This window comes from Panthera leo, chromosome F2, assembly GCF_018350215.1.
Source record: "Panthera leo isolate Ple1 chromosome F2, P.leo_Ple1_pat1.1, whole genome shotgun sequence".
NCBI lineage: Eukaryota > Metazoa > Chordata > Mammalia > Carnivora > Felidae > Panthera > Panthera leo.
Window position 1 is genome coordinate 81,471,696 of NC_056695.1, and position 19,220 is coordinate 81,490,915.

Below are 19,220 nucleotides of genomic sequence, written 5' to 3' on the forward strand. Positions count from 1 at the left end.
GGCACCAACAGGGCAGCACAGGAAGGTGGACACAGGGCCCCGAGGGTCTCGGGGCCACGCGTGGTGCAGGAGGGGAGGCTGGGGGGGGCTTGGACCACGGCAGGGCAGCGGGAAGATTCTAGATGCTGGGGATCGCCGGACCTGGGGAGGGCTGGGAGAGGTGTCAAGGCTGACCCCCAGGGCTCCGGGCCGAGTACCAGCAGAGCTGCTGAGGACCCCACATCCTGAGCGTCTGCGTCTGGAGGGGAGGCCACCCAGCCCTACTGAGGGGGGCGCAAGGCAGGGAGAGCCCAGGGAGGCCAAAGGGAACTCTGTCACATTTAATAGAGAACGTCAAACACACGCTGGGAACCAGCACGACATCGAGCCACGGTTCAGTGGGTCACGTACTGGGACAGCTCCCAGATGTCCTCCAGGAAGCTGCTGTAGAATCTGCGGCTCATGGAGTCCGGGTCCTGCTTCAGGATCTCCAAGTCTGCACAGAGACCCCCGGGTCTGACACACGCCCCCCCCCCCCGGGGCAGGGGGCAGTCTGCTGCGGGAGCTGAAGGAGGAGGGTCCAGGGGGAGGTGCACAGCCGTCCCGGGAGCCCCGTGGGGTGTATGTGGGGAGGGGGGCACAGCCCTGTCCTGGAACCGAGTCTCAAGGAGGAGACGATGCCCTGTTCTGGGGACAGGCCGGCTAAGGGGCCTTCTGAAGAGCTGGGGAACAAAGAAGCCCCTGTGCTGGGCCAGGGCTCACGTTTCCTGAGGGTCCTCACGTCGGCCTTCCTCAGACAGATGCAGAGGTCGGGAAAGTAGTCCTGCAGCATCCCCCCTGCACCAGGGACGGAGGGTGGTGGGCCCGGGTGCCTCCCTGGCCCCTGCGGGAGGCCAGCTTGGCCCCGACAGGAGACCGGCCCACCCGACCCCCGGACACGGGAGCCCGGCCCTCCCGGGGGCAGCTCTGGGCTCTGAGTGGTGGGGGCTGGGTGGGCACGGTGGGCGGAGCACAAGACCAGGGGCCAGCACCCACCGATGAACTTCATGGCCGCCTGCTTCAGGTTCCTGTCGGGGCTGCTCAGGTAAGTCAACGCCTGCATGAGAAACTGGTGGTAGTTGCCAAGGTTGCTCTCCACCTGGGGAGGGGGAAGAGACGGGTCCCCCGGCTCCCTGTGACGCCGCTCCGCCCGAGGCCCCCGGCCAGCCCTGCAGTCCCAAGACCCATGACGCCCCCCCATCCCACCTCGCGCTGGGGCCTGTGTCAAGGCACCTGGGACCCTGCACTCTGTCACCTCTCCCCGGCACGTCCTCCGGGAGGCCTCCCCGGCCCCTCCCACCCCCCACCCTCCCCAGCTTCAGCAACAGACCCAGGGCCAGTCAGAGCCAAGAGGAGGCAGGGAGGTCTGCTGGGCTCTTCTGCACCAGGACTGGAGCCCAGCCTCTCTTGCCGCCCTCGCTCGCTCCCCTGGGCTTGTGCTGTGGACACGCGGGGTGTGTGGCTGCTCTAGGAGGGGACAGCGGGCTCAGGACGGGACGGCCCCTGGACCGAGGATAAGACCAATCTAAGGACGTGGGGCAGGGGACGGACGCAGCCCGGGCTGCTCGTCTCCACTGCTGGCCCAAGCTGCTTTGTGGCAGCACCCTCTGGGCCTTTGCAGGATTATAAACCGGTTTATTTTACCGTCTAAGCCTGCTGGAACCGGCTTTTCTGCCACCTGCATGACAAGAACGTCGGCCCCCTCGCCTCAGCCCCCAGGCCACCCTGGTGCCCCCACTTCCCGCAGGGACCCTTGGCCACTGTGGCGCCAGGCCGTGCTCCCCCGAGGGGCGCCCGCTTCAGGTCACCCCTGCCCGGCCTGGCCGTCCTCTCTCTGGCTGCGCCCTGGCCGGGCTGACCCTCGGAGCTGCGTTTCCGCCCACACCAGCTTCCCTCCACAAACGTCAGACCAACACTGCAGGTGGGAGGTCCAGGTTCAGGCACCGGGCGGCCTGAGGTCCCAGCCCCTCACCCCCGCCATCCCCAACCACCGTGATCGCCTGTGCCTTCTTGTCGCAAACCCACATTCTGGGGTTTTGGCCGTCAGCTCGTGACCTTAAAAAGACAACCGCCTTCCTGCTCTGTGCCCGTTCTGGGACCACCTCCAGAGCTCCGAGCCCCCTGAGACGCACTCTGGGCTCTCACACCCTTTTCCACTCAGACACCAGGACTTCCTGGAGGCGGCTGATCCCTGGAGAGAACAGGCACTAGGAAGGGCCTGGAACATTCTAATGCTGTCAGAAACAAGGATGCCTATGGACAGAGAGTCCAGGGACAGAGCTCACAGGAAACAGGATTCAAGTTCAAGACAGGCCAGGTGTGACAGTCTGAACAATAAAAGCAATGACACCAGCAGCGGTAACAGTGCCTCCCTGGAAGGAGCGGGGTCCTTCGTGAGCTGAGGGACCGGCTGGACCGCCCCTCCCAAAAAAGATATGTTGATTCCTAACGCCCCAGACCTCAGGATGGGACAACACTCGGAGATGGGGCCTCTGGAGGCAATGCGGTGAAATGGGGTCCCCCAGTGGCCCTGACGTGTTACAGGTGATGCCTTAGGAGGGGAGGTGCCAGCGTGCAGAGAGAGCACCTCGGGCGCAGTGACACTCGAAGCCAGGGCAGCGCGGGGCCCGGGAGAGGGGCCTGGGAGGGGCCGTGGCCTGGCCAGCACCGTGCCACAGGCCGCTGGCTTGCAGAGCCAGGAGACAGCAACGTCTGTGGTTGAGGCTCGTGGAACCGTGGCACGGGGGCCTTGGGGGACCCAGCAGGCCATCAACTCGCGGCACTACTCCAGAGGCAGGAGTCAGCAAAAAGAAAACAGGAAGGAGGTTTCTAGAAAAGAAAGGAAACTATAATAGATTTAACTTCGGTGTTGAAAAGCGAGGGAGCACTTAAATACCGGCGTTTTGTTTCTTTTCTCTGTGATTGCTGAAAAGAAGGCCTGGCCGTGAGCCTGGGCCCATACGGGGAATCGGGACGGAGGGAAGGCAGAGCTATGAGCACATCACGTGGCCCACGTGTCCCAGGGGGCCCGGGGCTCAAGGCGACCGGTGGCCGAGGTCAGCCGGGGGCGGGGGGTGGGCAGGGCTCAATGGCACACCCCACAATGGGGCACGAAGACGTCCCCGGGGAGGGCTGGGAGCATCGGGACTGGAGAAGCCCTAATCCACACGTCTCAACTCTTAGAAAATTCCAGAAGAAGGGGCTCCTAGCAAAGCTGACGGACTGGAAGTATCGGGATGACGGGAAGGAGCGCCAGCCGTGAGCGACCTCACGTGAGGCTTCCGGGAACCAAGCTGCCACGTGGAAAGGAAACCATACGGGGCAGCGAGCGGCCCAAAGGCAGCGGGCCGGGGCAGAGGACAGTCACTGCGGGAGGAGCCCCTGCCACCAGCAAGCCCAGCCGCGCTGCCCGACTAGGGGCGTCCTGAGCCCCTGCCAGCCGAGGCGGCAACTGCTTCCTAAAACTCCAACTCCTGGAAGGTGGGAAAACGGGAAAAATGTGCAAAGCCAGGAAAGTCCACGTGAGAAGAGCGGGAGGGGGGCCCAGAACGGAAGGCGGGGAGGACGCACGTGCCCACGGTCTCCGGGCTCCCCCGGCGCCTGAGCCGTCCCCGGGACCCCTGTCACAGCGAGGCTGCTAGTGGGGGCTCCGAGCCATTTCAATGGGTCTGAAACCCACAGAAAAATAAATGTTTGAGGGAAATGTACTTGGTTAAACCTGTGAGTGTAACTCAATAAAGTTGACGGTCTCATTACTCTAACAGACGGAGTGTTTAAGAAATTGGTAAAATCAGGGAAACCCGGGTGGCCCGGTCGGTTAAACGTCTGACTTCAGCTCAGGTAATGATCCCACCGTTCTTGAGTTCGAGCCCCACGTCGGGCTCTGTGCTGACAGCCGGGAGCCTGGAGCCTGCTTCCGATTCTGTCTCCCTCTCTCTCTGCCCCTCCCCTGATCGCACTCTCTCTCTCCCAAAATTAAGTAAACGTTAAAAAAAATAAATTGGTCAGATCGGTCAACTAGGTACTGAGACACCGGTGGCAAGCACGGACCTCTCGACGCGCTCTCCTCAGCAACCAGCTAAACACAAGTCCCCAAGGGCAAAAGCAGGCAGGACACGACCGGAACCACAAGCACGTGACAGGTGGCCCCGCTGTCCCTGCACACGGGCTGAGGTGGGCATCGAGTCCGGGCGCCCGAGATGTCTCCGTGGAAGGAAAGACCAACCTCACGCCCAGGATGCCAGAGGCAGGGGGGGACCTGACATCGCCCACGCACCTCGGGAACCAGACCAGAAGGGCCCCAAGGGAAGGCACAGGGACACCAAAAGGGAGTCTCTCCCTCCCCCACCCCGGGCCTGATTTAGGAGCAAGAGAAAAGACGAGTTCGTTGAAAAGCCTCAGCCACGGCCTGGAGCTGCACGAGGCCCTGGGGCCGGACTCGGGCCGCCCGCACCCATGACACCTCAGAGACGGGATGTCACTGTAACACCCGCCCCGCGGCGGCACAAAGGTCTCTGACAGACGTGCACAGAGAGAGACCCGCAACCCAAAATGACAAGAGCAGGAAGCCCAGCCCGGGCCACACACCCCAGGCGGAGGCCCTGGCGCCCACTGGAGCGTTGTCTCCCTCCCAGCTCCAAATTCACCCCTGCTGTGCACTCTGTAAAAGCGGACCTGGGCCCCAGTGTCACCCTCGCCAGCTGGCGCGAGGGCACGGGGGCAGCGTGGGGACACAGGAGGGGCTCCCGCCCTCGATCCCACGGGCACCCCCGGGACTCCTCCCCCACCCCCCGGGCCGTTTCACAGCCGGTCTCCCGTGACCCCCTCCCCGTGTGGCACCTGTCCCGGCATCTCGGCGGGCTCGGCTCTGTGCCACACCAGCTTCTCTGCCACGCAGGGGCGTAGCCATGCCCTCGGCTCTGGGGATGGGGGTCCTCCTGGCCTGGGGCAGGGGCTCTCCTCCACGACGCTGGGACGTGCGACATCACGTACTCCCGTCCACGCGCCGTCCCTGCGGTCCCGCGGCCTTCAGAGTTGGCTCCCCCGCAAACCGGCCAGCCCCCCGCAGCCCCCAGGTCCTGCAGCGGTTAACCACCCCTCACGTTAACCTCCCCTGCTCAAATCGCTGTGACGTCTGTCTCCTGAACGCATCCTAGGGACACAGACGCTGAGCCCCGATCACAGCCACGAGGGTCAAGGGCGGCAGCCCCGCGGGCGCCCGCGGCCTGTGCCTCGGGTGACGCGTCACCATCATCAACCACGGGGGACAGCCTAATGCCCAGAAGCGCTGCACGCAGTTTCCCGCGGGCAGGGAGCTGGGCATTGCAGCTGGTGGAAGGTCACGGCCACACCGCGCCCCTCCAGGCACCAGTGCGGCTCCAGGGTGGGGAGGGGCTTCTCCTCAGACCCGAGCACAGACCGTGGGAAAGCAACACGTCCGGCCACGAAACTTCCGCACCAGCAGAGACACAGTAAGCAAAGTGCGAGAAGTCACAGACTGGGCAACGGCAATTACGGTACAAACAACTGGCCAAGGACCCACGCCTGGAGCCTGCGGAGAATTCCTCGTTCGCACAAAAAACACCACCGGCACGCGGCGGGCGAAGCGCTCGGCACGGAGGCCCCGCCGGCTCCCCAGCAAGGTGGCGCCTACCGAAGTCACTGCCCTCCGGACCCTGAGAAGCCCCGCTCCCTTTCTCCGGGCACCTTCACCCCCAGACCGTAGCCTTCCCCGCTTCTCAGGAAACGTCTGCCGTCTCCCAGCTGCGGCGGGGACCCCCAAGCCCCCGCCCACCTCGACCAGATCCAGTGTGGCCCGGGGCGCCAGCCTGCCCGCCACCAGCTGGAGAAAAGCCCGGGATGGGGACCGCGGTCCCCGAGCGCTGGGGAGGGGTCCCAGCCGGGCTCTGAGGGTCTGGACTCAGAAATAAACGGATCACCAGAAATCAGAGCTGTGGTTTCTTGCTCATCCGCCCCACGCACACGCGTCTCCTCACACGAATCCTCAGCAAGGCGTGTGGGCCCAAGAACGTCCGTGGGGTCCCGGTGTGGCCACTCCCGGGTTCCCAGAGCTACGGGGCCCTCCCCATGTCTGCACTGGGACATCAGTGGGCGCTATGCTCCCCAAAGGCCCCTCCGCAGCGGCCATGGGAACTGCCTCCAGGTAGGGCTTCCCCGTCCAGGTGGGGTGGTCCCCACGTGGCCCTGGAGGCCCCCAGCTCGGTTACTGACAGAGGGGGCCCACTGAGGGAGGCTGAAGGGGCCAGCCCAGCACGGAGCGGGCCTCTAACCAACACCCGCAGGACCGAGTCAGATGCCACCCAAGAGGGTTCCTATATCAAGCCCGTCCCCCTCTGGGTGCTGGGGGTGAGGACCCTCACTGCGCACGGCCCCCGTCCACCTCCCCGGCCTCCCTGCCCCTCATCCGGGAGGGTGCTGACACCTTACCGTGTAGATGAAAACGTCGTTCTCGGCGCTGAGGCCACGACCCCATGCCAGCTTCCCAAACAGCTCCTTCCGGAACTCCCATTTCAGCAGGATGGCACACCGCAGGAAGGTCAGCTTTGTTTTCTGTGGGCGCCACGCAAAGACAGACGAGTCACCTCCCTCCGCATCCACACCCTCCCGGGCAGAGACCGCAGGACAAGTGGCCCGGAGGCACCGAGGGCCCCGGCCCGGCAAGGACGCCGCTCACAGCCGCGCCCTGGCCGTGTAGCCTGCTCACACCCCGGAGGGGGCACAGGGTGCCCCGCCGTAGTGTCTTCACCCCCCAAGCCCCGTGGGTGCCGTGCTCTTATTCACACAAAAACTCGAGAGGCCAGTGGTCACCCTGGCCACCCAGGCTTCCTTCCTGATGAGGGAGTCTCTCAAGGGCCGGGGGACAGGCACCCAGGGGAGGAAGGCCGGTCCCTCATTCACCAGTACCCAACAGCCCCGCCTCTAGTCTCAGAACTCCTTTAAAGGGTCCCTGTACCACCCACAATGAGCGGAAATCACTCCCAGGACCTCTGGCTGTGACTGTCCAGAGACACGGTCTCAACAGAGGTGAGGTAATCAGGTCCCTGGGTGGCCCTAGGGCAAGCTGTCTGGTGTCCTTACCAGGAGGGGAATCTGGACACGCAGACAGGGGGACGACCACGTGAGGACACGGGGAGAAGACGCCATCCATGTGCCCAGGAGAAAGGCCAGAGGGGACCAGCCTGCCACACCCTCGACCCAGCAGCCCTGTCCGCGGCACTTGGTGGCGGTGACCTGAGCCGAGACGGGCCGGTCCCCGAGCTGACCTCTCCCTCCCTTGCTGAGTTGAGGGGGGATCGGCCCACCTGGTTTTCACTCCAAAGCCCTCAACCTCCTCCTGAGTCGACCACGCCTCTGTCCCCAGGAGACTGTGCTCCGGAGGGGGGGAGCACCTGTTTTTCAGCATCTAGGACGAGACCCTGATCACAGGAGGACCCTCCGACCCAACCCCAGGCCCAGGCCTGCCCTCAACTTCCTGTGTTCCCATTAGCTCACAGAATGCACCGCCCCCCTCACTCAGAGGCCCCTGGCCTCTGGGCCACTTATCCTAAGACTACAGCTTGTGAGACTGAGTAGGCCGGCCTCCCCCAGGCAGCCTCTCCTGGTTTCTTTGACACTCTCCTCTGAACTTCCAGCTGCACCCCTCTAGCCCCCCCCCCACCTGGCGACACCCCTGCCTTCTACTGGTCTCCCATCCACCCTTCCGTTCACCCCTTCATTTAGCTGCACATTCACTCAGCAGCTGCCCTGTGCCAGGCTCCGGGCTGCTGGCTGGCTGTGCAGACCCAGACCTGATGTGGACCCTCTCCCAGGCTTGAGGGGTTCCCAGCCCATCACACCACCAGTGATGGGTCCGGAGGGCTCCGGGGTCTGGTGGGTCTAGGGCAGGGGCAGAGAGAAGCCCTGGGACTGAAGGAAGTCCCTTTGTGAGAAGGAAGCAGGAATTCAGGCAGTTTCCCAAGGGCCCCAGGAGGGGCTGGAGAGAAGGAGGTGGCCACGATCAAGAGGGCAGCAGGCAGGGCCTACTTGGCAGGGCCAGGCTGTTAGGTGACCACAGTGAGAGCTGAGACCCAGGGATGGGGACCCAGGGCCAGCAGAACGCTGCTGAGGGGTGGAGGCCAGGAAAGCTTCCCTGAGTGGGGGAGGGGGGCACTTGGATGGGGTCTCAGGCGAGAAGCAGGCGTTCCCAGTGTAGAGGGCGGAAGGGGCATTCCCCGAGACCAGAGGGGCCGCTCAAACGGATGATCTGGGAAACCTGGGGCCTTGAAATGGCTGGGAGCTCCAGGGCCGCCCTATGGGTCCTCTGTGGGAGTCAGACACGGTGCCTCCCTGGGGGCAGTGCCCTTGAGGGGGGCACGGTCTGCACTAGGCCCTGGGGAGAGCGGGGAGCGAGAAGGGCCCCAAACTCCAGGCTCCTGAGGCTGACTGCGTGTGTGTGTGTGTGTGTGTGTGTGTCGGGTGGGGGGTGCTTCGCGGGCTCCTAGACTGGGGGGAGAACGTAGAGGTGAGGGCCGCGCCACCTGGGACGGGCCCTCTCCTTCCCTGCGCCTGTCGCCTGCAAGGCGGGGGGGCCACTCACCATGACCACGTTGGGGCAGGAGTCAGCCAGGTGGAAAAGCAGTGGCACCAGGGCCTGGAAAGCGTGATTCTTGAGTGCCTGCTGGTACTTCTTGCCGCCGCTGTAGAGCACGTCTCCGTACAGGAGGATGGCCCCTCCGCGCACGTCGGCCTGTTCCTGCCGGCAGGTAGAGCCCTCAGCCGCAGGGCGGCCCCCCGCCGCCCCCCAATCTGCCAGCCACCGCCCATCTCTCACCCTTCTTCCGGCCCAGGGACCTGCGGTGGCCAATGCGCCCTGACGCCGACGCCCGCCCTCTCCAGCTCTGGGACCGTCCGCTGCGCCCCTCCACCGCACCCACCTTGCTGCCCGGGCTGCCCACTGGCACGCACAACCCAGCCTTCTGGGCAGCTGGGGCGCCTTCTCCTCCTGCCACCCCCTCCGGTGGCTGCGGCCAACCCCTTTCTCGGCCACAGCGACCTCACCCCCTCTCCCGGGAGGACCAGGCGCACCCTGCGGCCAGACCGGTCACTTTGAGCTCTGAGACCCAGCAAGAGGCCTCGGGCTTTGTGCGGGGGGCGGGGGGGGGTGGAAAGGGGGGCGATGAGGACGCCTCGAGGCTGCGAACCAGCCCCTGCACCTGCACCACGGGCCTGCGCCCCCTTGTCGCCCCCGCCCATCCTTGCTCTCCTGGCCGCGGCCCGCGCCCTCTGCGTGGGGGAGCACGAGGCTTGGGCAAGGTCATTTCTGAGGCGGCCCAGGGGTCTCCCAGAACCTACCTTCCTTGGGGCCAGGCTCCCGCCCAGGTCCACAGGACTTTACCCACAAGCCCCGGGGGTGGGAAGGGGTGGGGGGGGAGGAAGCGGCCTCGGCTGCTCGGATTGGCTGGGGTGGCAGCCGCGGCTGCTCGGATTGGCTGGGGTGGCAGCCGCGGCTGCAGGGATTGGCGGGCTCAAGCGAGGAGCTGCGCCGCCGCCGCGCTTCTCACATCGTCGAACAGCTGCAGCAGGTGCTGGGCTATCCTGAGGCTGGTGGCGCCGACGCCCTGGGTCCCCAGGCGGTGCAGGATGTCGCCCAGGATTTCCATCAGGCCCATGACGTCCTTGGGCTCGGGCCCCACGAAGCCGTCCAGCAGCCCGGCCAGCCGGTTCCGGAGCAGCATCACCTGCGGGCGGACGCAGCCACTCCCGGGCCTGCCCCGCTCCCTGGAAAGTGCCCTTCCCGACTTCACCACCGTTTCTATTCTACGGGTGTCGGCAACTCGGCGGGGCCGTGGCTGCCGCTCCCTGCCCGCGCTGCCTCCTTTAACAATCCGCAGGGGCCTCAGCCCCAGCCCCCCCGGCCTGCACCGTGGGGCATGGACTTGTTCTGGAAGGCCTAAAGGGCAGAAGGAGGACGTGCATCCACACCCAGCCAGGTGCCAGTCCTCTATGTGACGGGTGGCGCATGAACGGGACCACCTAGCAGGTGTGCTGTCGGGTAAGAGACCCCTACTAGAAAGGAGGCCAAAGTCGCAGACCTCAGAGCCCCCTCCGGCCCTGAAATTCTAGGATCCCCGCCGCATGCAACGCAGCACCGTTCCCCAAACGTTCCCCAAACGTTCCCCCCCTCTCCTGCCTTGGCCTGCCCTGCCTTCCCCACCCACCCCTTCCAATCTGACCTGCTGTGGAGGCTCTTCTCACATGCCTCCTCCTCCCTGAAGTCTTCCTGGGATAGGAGCGAGCAGCCCCTGCTCTCACCTTCTCAGGATGCCTCAGGGCACTGCTGAGGCCCTTCAGGCTCATGGCCCGCACCAGCTGGTTGGGGTTGTTCAGGCCCAGGCTCAGGAAGTTGTCCACGGTTCTCCGAGACATGTACTGGGTGAGCTCGTGGCTGTTGAGAAACTGAGTAGTGTTGGCACAGTCAGCTACCAGGGAAAATGGGCCTGTGGCACAGCATGAGATAGTGGGTTAGACGTAAGGAAGCACTTCCAGAGAGCAAGCAGGTCTGACACGGAAGGCAGAAGTTAGGATACCTTTCCGTGGGAGGGTTGGAGCGGAAGTCCAATTCTCGGAGCTTCCTAAGGGCCCGAGGACGCTGGTGAGGGGCAGGGGCAGGGGCAGGGCGGGGCCGGGGAGGGGCTGACCTCCGCGATGATGAGGATGGCCACGATGTTGTCCCGTTCCTCAGAGCTCTTCAGGGAGATGACCGCCTGTCCCAAGACGGCCTTGACCTCACAGTCATAGTGGGCCATGGCCCTGTCAGATGAGAGAGGCAGGCACGGGGGCCCTGAGGTCTCCATCCTTGGCCCCCATAACCCCCTGCTCACTCGGGGAGGTGGCCCAGGCAACTGAGTCTGGAGCCCAGCTCCCAGTATGGGGTGTAACCTTCCCATGAGGAATGCTCTCTGGGGCCAGCACCACCCTCCCCCCCCCCAGGCTGTGCGCACCTAGCCAAGAGGGTCACCCCCTCGGTGTAGGTTTCCATGTGCTCAAAGAGCTCCCAGCCTCTCAGCAGCTTGAGGTAGGCAAACACCTCCCAGTAGTTGGTGGTCCAGAAGAGACCCTTCAGGGCCTCCAGGCATGTCCTAGGGGCAGGTGGGGGTGTGCGGAGAGGTGAGTCGGGGCTCGGGGCTGGGCTCTCTGCCTGGACCGTAAGGTCATCGGCGACCTCCTCTCCCATCTGGGCCCCGGTGAGCTGTCACCTTCTAAGCCTGCTCTGCCCCAGGATTCTCACTCCCGCTGGCTTTTGGTGGCTGTGCCCCCTGCTCCCTACTCGGGACTGAAAGCCTCCAGGTGGGGCCAGAGTGCATTCCTTTCCGGGTCCCTAGCACTTAGCCCAGGGCCTGGTGCCCGCCAGGGGTTCCGTGGGTATGTGGAAGGAACCCCAAAGAGGGCACGGTTGGGGTTCCCCAGGGGGCTGGGCGCCGAGGCCCATCACAAATGTCACCTGCAGGGGCTGAGGGGCTTCCCGTCTAGGACATCCTCCTGGTAGTCTGAGATGCCGTCCACCACATCCAGCTCAAACAGGTAATGGAGCTGCGTGAGCAGGCCCACGAGGACCCCTGCGAAGGCCCAGCGCACCGTGGCCTTGTACTCCTGGGTGTACAGGAGCTCGTAAATGGTACCCAGGGCCTGTGGCGGGCGACAGAGCGGGACTCAGATGGGCGACTCTCCAGGGCCGGCTCCAGTGAGCAGAGGAGTGGGGAGTCACAAGCAAGGGCGCCCCCCCCCCCGGGCCCAGGCCCCTGCCGCCTATGCCTGCCTCGGGCCGGGACACTCCCGGGGGCGCTGGCCCCGCTCTGCTGGCCACTCAGCAGTCAAGAGGCCTCGGCTACTCCTGCCGAGACCCTCTACCTGCCGGCTCAGCCAGGCATCCCGCAGGGCCCCTGGATGACAGCGCGGTTGTGGGGGCGGGGGGCCCGGGTGGGCATGCGGGGGGGGTCCTGCTCACCAGCAGGGAGATGAGCTCCGCCTGCTGGGTGAACCTGACGAGCTCTTTGGGGGGTCGCAGCCTCAGCTTCATGTAGAGCAGGGTGAGGACCTTGCGGGCCAGCTGGGTGTTGCTGGCTAGGGCCTTCCACAGGGGTATGACCTGTCTGGGGAGGCAGGGGGCCCAGTGCCTCCAGGTGGCTGGCCATGCAGGGTGGAGGGGGGGGCGGGACGTGACCCTCGGGACAGCAGGATGGCCTGAGATGGCCCGGCCCCCCAGGGACGGTGAGCCCTTCCATCCGCGGGGTCCAGGAGGCTGTATGCGGATGGGGCCCCCGCTCGAAGCCCCGAGCACAGGACAGGCTAGCTTTCCCTAATGTCGGTGCTGATTCCCGCTTTCCCGCACTCCTTTGCCACGTGACCCCAAACAGAGCCCCCATCTTCCCCCTAGCTTGTGGGGGTGGGGGCTCACCCCTCAGGCAAAGCGGGCAAAGTGGGTCTGCACTGGGCGTGTCTCCCTGGGGCTCACAGACCTGCATCCCCCAGAGCTCTGTTCCCTGTCCAAGGTGCTGTGGGCCTGTGACAAGCCGGTGCTCCCTGAGACGCTGTGGAGACACCCTGGTGCTCCAGTGGCCCTCAGACTTCAGGGGACACACACACACACACACACACACACACACACACCATTCAGGCTGCTTAGAACACGGTCTCTACTCACAGGCCAGGCCCAGCATCACGATGCTGGAGCTCATGACGTCCACACGGTGCAGCCTGGAAACCCAATATTGACCCCGGAAGGGCAGGGGGCCCGTGTGTGTGCTGGGGCCCTGGGCAGCTGGAGGGGGCTGTTTGGGGGCCAGCTGACCTCTGGCCCCTCTGCCAGCTGGTCTCTCAGGGTTCTCCCGGTCTGAGGGACGCTCCCATGCCAAAAGCCCCCTCTGGGGACTGATGGAGCCTCCACCTTAACCCCTCAGCCTGGAACACCTCCAGGGACCCCCTGGCCGTGGTTCGGGAGTCTGGGAAGGAGAGTGGAGTCTCTCTCACTGGAAGGGCCAGTGTCGTGCATGCCGCTGCCTGCCCAGGGATTCTGTGGCCTGGGAGGGGAGACCACGGAGGAAGGATGGGTGTTCACCTCTGGGTCGTGGGTGCCGGTGCCATACCTCTCAGAGGGGTGACACAGGGACAGTATCACCTCGACTGTCTCCTGGGCGTGCTGAGTCCCCAACACTGACACGGCCTGCATCACGGTCTGCAGGGTGTTCTTGAAGATGATAGAGGGCAGCTCCTGGAACAAGCCCTGCAGGATCTCAGCCACCTGAGCAGGGAGGGGCAGACCGGGAGGGGGCGTCAGAGCCACCCCCAGCTCCCGCCTCCGTCCCCTGCTGGGGCCGGGGTCTGCCTCCCCCGTGAGGCATCCTGATGGCCTCGCCAGCCTTCAGCCGGTAGCCTGACCGCTACGTGATCCCTGCCCCACGATGAGGCATCTGGACACGTGCAGGACCCGGTGGGGTCGGCGGTGGAAGCGGCACCGTGGCTCACAGCTGGTGTGGCCCCGCCGTCCCCGCGGCCTCACCCCATCTCCCTGTGTGCCTGTGAAAAAGTGAGGATCAACCCCGAGCGGCCAGGAGGGTTGATGGGCCTGGCAGCCCCTGAGAGGCAGTCCTGCCTGTGTGGGCTATGAACTAGGTTGGCCACGCCCCCTTGCCCCACGAAAGGCGTTAAATCCCCAGGGAGGTGGGGGAGGGGGTGGGGGCAGGGAATTTTTCTCTCCTGACTAAGGTTGAATGAACAAGGCAGGGTGTTGCTGTCAGGGCCCTGGGACCTTGAGGGTCCCGACCGGCCGGGAGGGGTGAACCAGGGGCCCTAGGGCATCGCTGGGTCTCAGCCCTGCTAACAGGGCTGTGCTATTTCAGGGAGCGGGAGGCGGGCCGTGGACTGCGGATGGCTAGGACTGAGCTCGGGACCCACGGCCTCCAGGCCCGGGCGCTCTCTGTGAAGACGTGTGTGCACAGACACGGGTGCGTCCGCGTGCACGCGGGGCCAGCCGGCCTCCCCCACCCCAATCCTTCCTTAGCGGGTCCCCCGACTCCCGTGGGGAGGTCCGCAGAAGGTGGCCCGCAGCCGGGGCTCAGCGCCCACCTGCTCTGCCTTGATGCTGTGGTCCTCGACGATCATCAGGAGCAACTGTGAGGCCAGGTCACAGCGCAGGTGGTTGTGGCTGCAGAGCCCTCGCAGGAGAGTGAGGACGAGCTGCGTGTGCTGGGCCATGGTCAGGTTCCCATCCAGCACCTGGGCCGGGGGCGCTGCGGTGAGAGGCCGAGGCGGCACCCTCCCTGGTGGTCCTCAGCCCTCCAGCCCCTCCTGCGTCGGGGTTGGAGACAGGGCCGGGGTGGGGGCGCTCCTCGTACTCAGAGGTGGAAAAAATGCCAGGCGAGCAGACTTGTCCCCTCCCCCGCACCAGGCTGCTGGGGCCCCGCCCCTCCTGCCTCAGTGGTGGGTGGTGTGGCCGCCGAGGGCTGAAGGATCACTCTGGGGATGGTGGGAGCAAGCAGTCGTGCCCAGGCAGTCAGGTGCCCCTCCACCCTGCAGCCCGCAGCCAGTCACTGACTCGGGGTACAGGGTCCAGCCCCTGCCTCGAGGTGGGGGACACTTTAAGCTGCCACACTCCCCTGGGTCAGACAGACCACCCCCCTCTTGGCTCCTCCCATCCCCAGCTTGCTTCCCTTACTCCTTCCTCCTGAGCGTGAGTCTCTGTCCCCTAAACTGCACTGAAATTCCTGTCCCAGGCTCTGTTTCTAGGGAACCCACCAGGACCACAGGCTTCTAGGCGGCCAACTCCCTAGGAGGGGTTCCCAGGGGACGACCCTTTGCACGGAGGTGTTGAGGCCTTGCTGCTCCTGTCCCAGCCTGTCCTGAGAGCAGGCAGGGGGTCAGGCTGAGGGACTCTCACTTGGAAGGTGGGGAAACTGAGGCACGGAAGGGTTGAACGACCGCCCCGCAGTTTGAGGCAGAGCTTGGACTCAAACCCAAAGCTTTGATGCCCCGTCCGTCTTGAGGGGAGGGCCGGCCCGGGAAGGACGCACACAGGGAGGGAGGGCAGAGGCGATGGACGAGGGAGACAGACAGCATGCTGCTTGCCCGGGACTGTGCATGAGTAGTGAGCGCGGGACAGCCTCAGGCAAACCCAGCTGTCGCCCTAGTGAGGGGCCCCAGGGGTGAGGCCGCAAGAGGAGTGGGGGCCGAGAAGGGAGAGGTCAGCAAGAGCCTCAGGACCCCTCCAAGTCACGGGCGGGAGGGTGCAGGCCGAGATTTCAAGGGGCAGAGTGATGGGGTGCTTTCCCTGCAAGAGAGCGTCCACGTCCCGGCTACGCCTGACCCGCCCCCCAGCTCCCCTGCGCAGGTTGCAGAATGGGCAGGGAGGTGGAGGCCGGAGAGGCCCCCACTCCCGGACAGCCAGGGGCTGCGCGCGGCTCGGGCCCCACCTTCACCAGGTCGTAGAACTTCGTTTCTGTTTCCCTCCTGGCATTTGCTTCAAAGTTCTCCGTTTTATTCAAATACATGAACTTCGACGTGCTGCCTGGCGAGGGGCACCGAGTCAGGGGGCCTGGGGCGGCCAAGCGGCCAGCGCCCCTGAGGTGGGGGGCTCCCAGCTCACCCTTCTGCTGGGTCAGAAGCTGCAGGAGGAGGTAGACGCACTGGTGGGCGTGGCTCTGGGTGACGGGCTCCTTGTCCCTCCACAGCAGCATGAGCAGGCCTATCTGGTGGCCCAGCATGGAGGGGGTGGCCTCCTCCTGGGAGGGGCGGGCAGTGAGCGAGGCCAGGCCCGGCCGCCAGGTGTCTCGTGGGCAGGGCGCCCCCAGGCCCTCGTCCCACGGCGGGACCGCCTCCCCCGCCACCCGGTCTCCCTTCCCCGCTTCCTTCAAGTCTTTGCTCTGAGGCGGCCTGGCCATCGAGCTCCCCCCGCCGCCCTCTTTGAACTGTGACCCCTGCCCCGGGACTGGGGGCACCCCGGGACCTGCGTCTTGCCCCCCAGCCCCGTGCCTAGCAGCCGAGACGCTCCGTGAATACGGCCGCGAGAATCAGGAACGAGGGCCGGGGTGCCCAGCACGGAGGCAGCCGCGCCATGGGGGCTCCCGGCCCCTCTCTGGGCTCAGGCCCACCTTCCTGGCTGCCCTCCCGAGGGTGCCGGGCGAGGTGACTCACAGTGAGCCCCACGTAGTCCACCACGTACTTGAGGAACAGGAAGATGGTCTGCACCGCCCGCTGGCGCTCGTGGCTGCTGTCTGACCTCAGCCACGGCTCCATGTGCTGCGATGGGAGAGGAGAGCCCGAGGCCGGCTCAGCGCACGGACCCACCCTCCCCTCCCGGACGTGGCCGCTGGGACGCGGAGCGATGGCGGGCCGGCCGCAGCCAGGCGTGCCCACCAGATGGCTCGCCCGTCCGTGCCCGGCCACCGGCTCAGCTCCCCGGGGCGAGGCCGGGTCTGCGCCCAGAGGGAAGCCAGGGTGTTTGAGGGCATACGTCTGCACGGCTGTGCGGGAGCCCGCGGACCATCCCCGGGACTTCCTCCCTGCCCACGGCGGTGCCCGGAGATGAGCCAGGGTCACCTTCTCCTCGCAGGGCCCTCGGCTGTTCTGAAACGCCCACCCCTGTCTTGACGAGAGCCCCCGGGTCAGCGGCGTGGGGCACACCTGGCCGCCTTTGTGTCCGAGGGACACACCCCGGGCGGGCGGAGCCCCAGTCGTGCGCCCCCCGCCAGCCCGAGCCTCACCTGCAGGATGAAGCATAGCTCGTCCACACTCTTGTTCTCGGAGATGAGGCTCTGCAACAGCAGGTCCAGTGCCTGCATCGACTTCCGGTACAGCGCCTGGCGGGGCCGGTGGCCTGGTGTCACTCCCCGGGGGGCGACCCGCCAGCACCGTGGCCCTCCCTGGCCGACACCCTCGCCCATCTCTCCCCTGGTGCCCTGGGACTCGCCCCCGTGAGGGCTCGGTCACCCTTCCCTGCGGGGCCTGCGGAAATGATTATAATGTCCACTCCAGGCCCGGTCCCCACTCGGTCCCTGGTGGGGACACACAGTGCCCTCCCGGCTGCCGGGCCTCAGGTCCTAACCGCTGAGGGTGTTGAATCTGCCCCTAATTTCCCAGAACGGGGGCAGAGTTCAGTGAGCTCCCGATGCTGCTGTGGGCACGCTGCCCAGCCCAGGGCTCCTCAGACGGCGCCCCTGGGCGTATTCCCCCAGCACTGAAGCCGAAACCAGGAAGTACGTTGAACTGAGTGAAAATGAAAACAGCATATCAAAATGGATCATCTGCATAGACCCAGCAAAAGCAGTGGGCAAAATGCAACATCCATCCTGATGAGCACTGTCCGAAAAGCAGGACTAGCAGAGAACTTTCTCCACCTAACTAAGAGCATGAGAGAACCCACAGCAAGTCACGGCAACAGCAGACTCGATGGCGAAGACGGATGCATTCCTGATCACGTCAGGAACAACGCGGTGTCTGTTCCCACCACCGGCGGGTCCTGGCAAGGGCGGTGGGGTAGGAGGGCGACAGCACAGCACCATCCCCGTTGACAAGAAAGAAGGAGACTGTTCACACAAGTCACGTATAAAACCCTGTGGAATCTACAGAAGGCTCTGAAAAGCTAACACGCGGTGTAGCGGGGTTTCGGGCACAAAGTCAACATACGAAAAAAGTCAATTGTGTTCCTATAAACCAGCAACGAGCAACTGAAAGCTAAAAATTTAAATATCATCGGCAATATCAGAAGAAAATAGAGAGAGGAAAGGCTCTGACAAAAGACGTCCGAGGCGAGCACACGGAAAACCGGCCAACGCAGCTGGGGGGTTTGAAGACGACCTAATTAAACGGAGAGGTGCGCCAGCGCCCAGCTCGCAACACAAACCGGTGTTAACGTGTCAGTCTTCCCCAAGTCGGTCTGTAGATTGGGTGCAACTCCAATCGAAACCCCAGGGTGCCGTTCACTCGAGGTTGAGCCACTCATTCTGCGATTCGTGCAGAGGTGCACAGAACCCGGGAGAGCAGAAAACAGCTTTGAAAAAGATGAGCCAAGTTGGGGGCCTTCACCCCTTCCTGTGGAGCTACCAGGACCAACATCACTGTGGCATCGGCAGACACGGCTCAGAACAGAATAAACAGGCAGAAACGGAAACAGACACGCAGTCAGCCGGCTTTCGACAGAGGCGAACTTGGGACCTGGATGGGTCCTGAACAACCAAGGTGTCCGTATATGCGCAACGAGCTAAGCTTCAGGCCGTTCCTTACAGCAGATAAGAGTTGGCTCAGAACCTATCGCGGACCTCAGTGTGAAACCTAAGACCGTAAAACTTCCAGAAGAAAGCAGAGAAAAATCCTTGCAGCCTTGGCCTAAGGAAAGAATTCCTGGATACAACAGCAAAATCACAACCCACGAAGGAAAGAACAGATACATTGAACAACCTCAAAATCGAGAGCTTCCGCTCTTCGGAAAAGACCATTAAGACAAAAAGAAAGCCTGGGGACCGGGAGAAAATACGTTCAGACCACCTGTGTGATAAAGGACCCCCATAGCAACTCTAAAAGGGACTCTAGAAACTAATAAATAATGCAACTTAAAAATTGGACACGAGAGGGGCACGTGGGTGGCTCAGTCGGTTAAGCGTCCGACTTCGGCTCAGGTCACGATCCTGCGTCCGTGGGTTTGAGCCCCGCGTCGGGCTCTGTGCTGACAGCTCGGAGCCTGCTTGGGATTCTGTGTCTCCCTCTCTCTCTGCCCCTCCCCCACTCGTGCTCTGTCTCTCTCTCAAAAATAAACATTAAAAAAAATTTTTTTTAAAGAGGCATAAGATTTGAACAGACAGCTCACCAAAAAAAGATACAAAGATGGTCAAAAGCACACGAGGGGATGCTCCTCTCAGTAGAGACACGAACACCGAAACCACCACTCACCAGTGCACACCCAGGAGAATGGCCAGCGCTTACGACCGACTACACCGTGTGTTGACAAGGATGTGGGAGGAGCAGGGCTCTTGTCCGTGCTGGTGGCAGTCAAATCAGCACAGCCGGTTAGAAGGCAGTTTGGCAAGTTAAACGCACACCTGCCTTATGGCCCAGACGTCCGGTCCTGGGTGTTTACCCAAAAAACAGAATCCAGGCCTGTAGAGAGACCCGCACACAAGTGTGCACAGCAGCCTGACTAGCAGTGCCCCTCGTGC

At 64.2% G+C, this 19,220-nt stretch overlaps 1 protein-coding gene across 10 annotated transcripts in view; it reads right to left on the reverse strand.

The window, feature by feature from the left end:
• Positions 1-305: 305 nt before the first annotated feature.
• The window catches only part of LOC122211025 (maestro heat-like repeat family member 5), a 30,986-nt gene continuing 12,071 nt past the window's right edge, over positions 306-19,220 (reverse strand). For 5 of the 10 annotated variants that reach the window (XM_042924100.1, XM_042924099.1, XM_042924094.1 and 2 more), the window contains 18 exons: positions 16,773-16,868; positions 16,204-16,308; positions 15,656-15,791; positions 15,483-15,577; positions 14,140-14,289; positions 13,161-13,315; positions 12,023-12,167; positions 11,519-11,703; positions 11,019-11,156; positions 10,716-10,827; positions 10,330-10,473; positions 9,579-9,755; positions 8,615-8,770; positions 7,117-7,128; positions 6,466-6,588; positions 1,015-1,117; positions 742-816; positions 306-475 (listed from right to left, as the gene is read on the reverse strand). In XM_042924100.1, the coding sequence (XP_042780034.1) occupies positions 375-475; positions 742-816; positions 1,015-1,117; positions 6,466-6,588; positions 7,117-7,128; positions 8,615-8,770; positions 9,579-9,755; positions 10,330-10,473; positions 10,716-10,827; positions 11,019-11,156; positions 11,519-11,703; positions 12,023-12,167; positions 13,161-13,315; positions 14,140-14,289; positions 15,483-15,577; positions 15,656-15,791; positions 16,204-16,308; positions 16,773-16,868 (2,208 nt within the window). In that variant the 3' untranslated portion in view covers positions 306-374. Of the gene's footprint in view, positions 476-741; positions 817-1,014; positions 1,118-6,465; positions 6,589-7,116; positions 7,129-7,340; positions 7,442-8,614; positions 8,771-9,578; positions 9,756-10,329; positions 10,474-10,715; positions 10,828-11,018; positions 11,157-11,518; positions 11,704-12,022; positions 12,168-13,160; positions 13,316-14,139; positions 14,290-15,482; positions 15,578-15,655; positions 15,792-16,203; positions 16,309-16,772; positions 16,869-19,220 lie in introns of those variants that run through there. The other 5 variants (XM_042924098.1, XM_042924096.1, XM_042924095.1 and 2 more) reach the window with 5 other exon arrangements.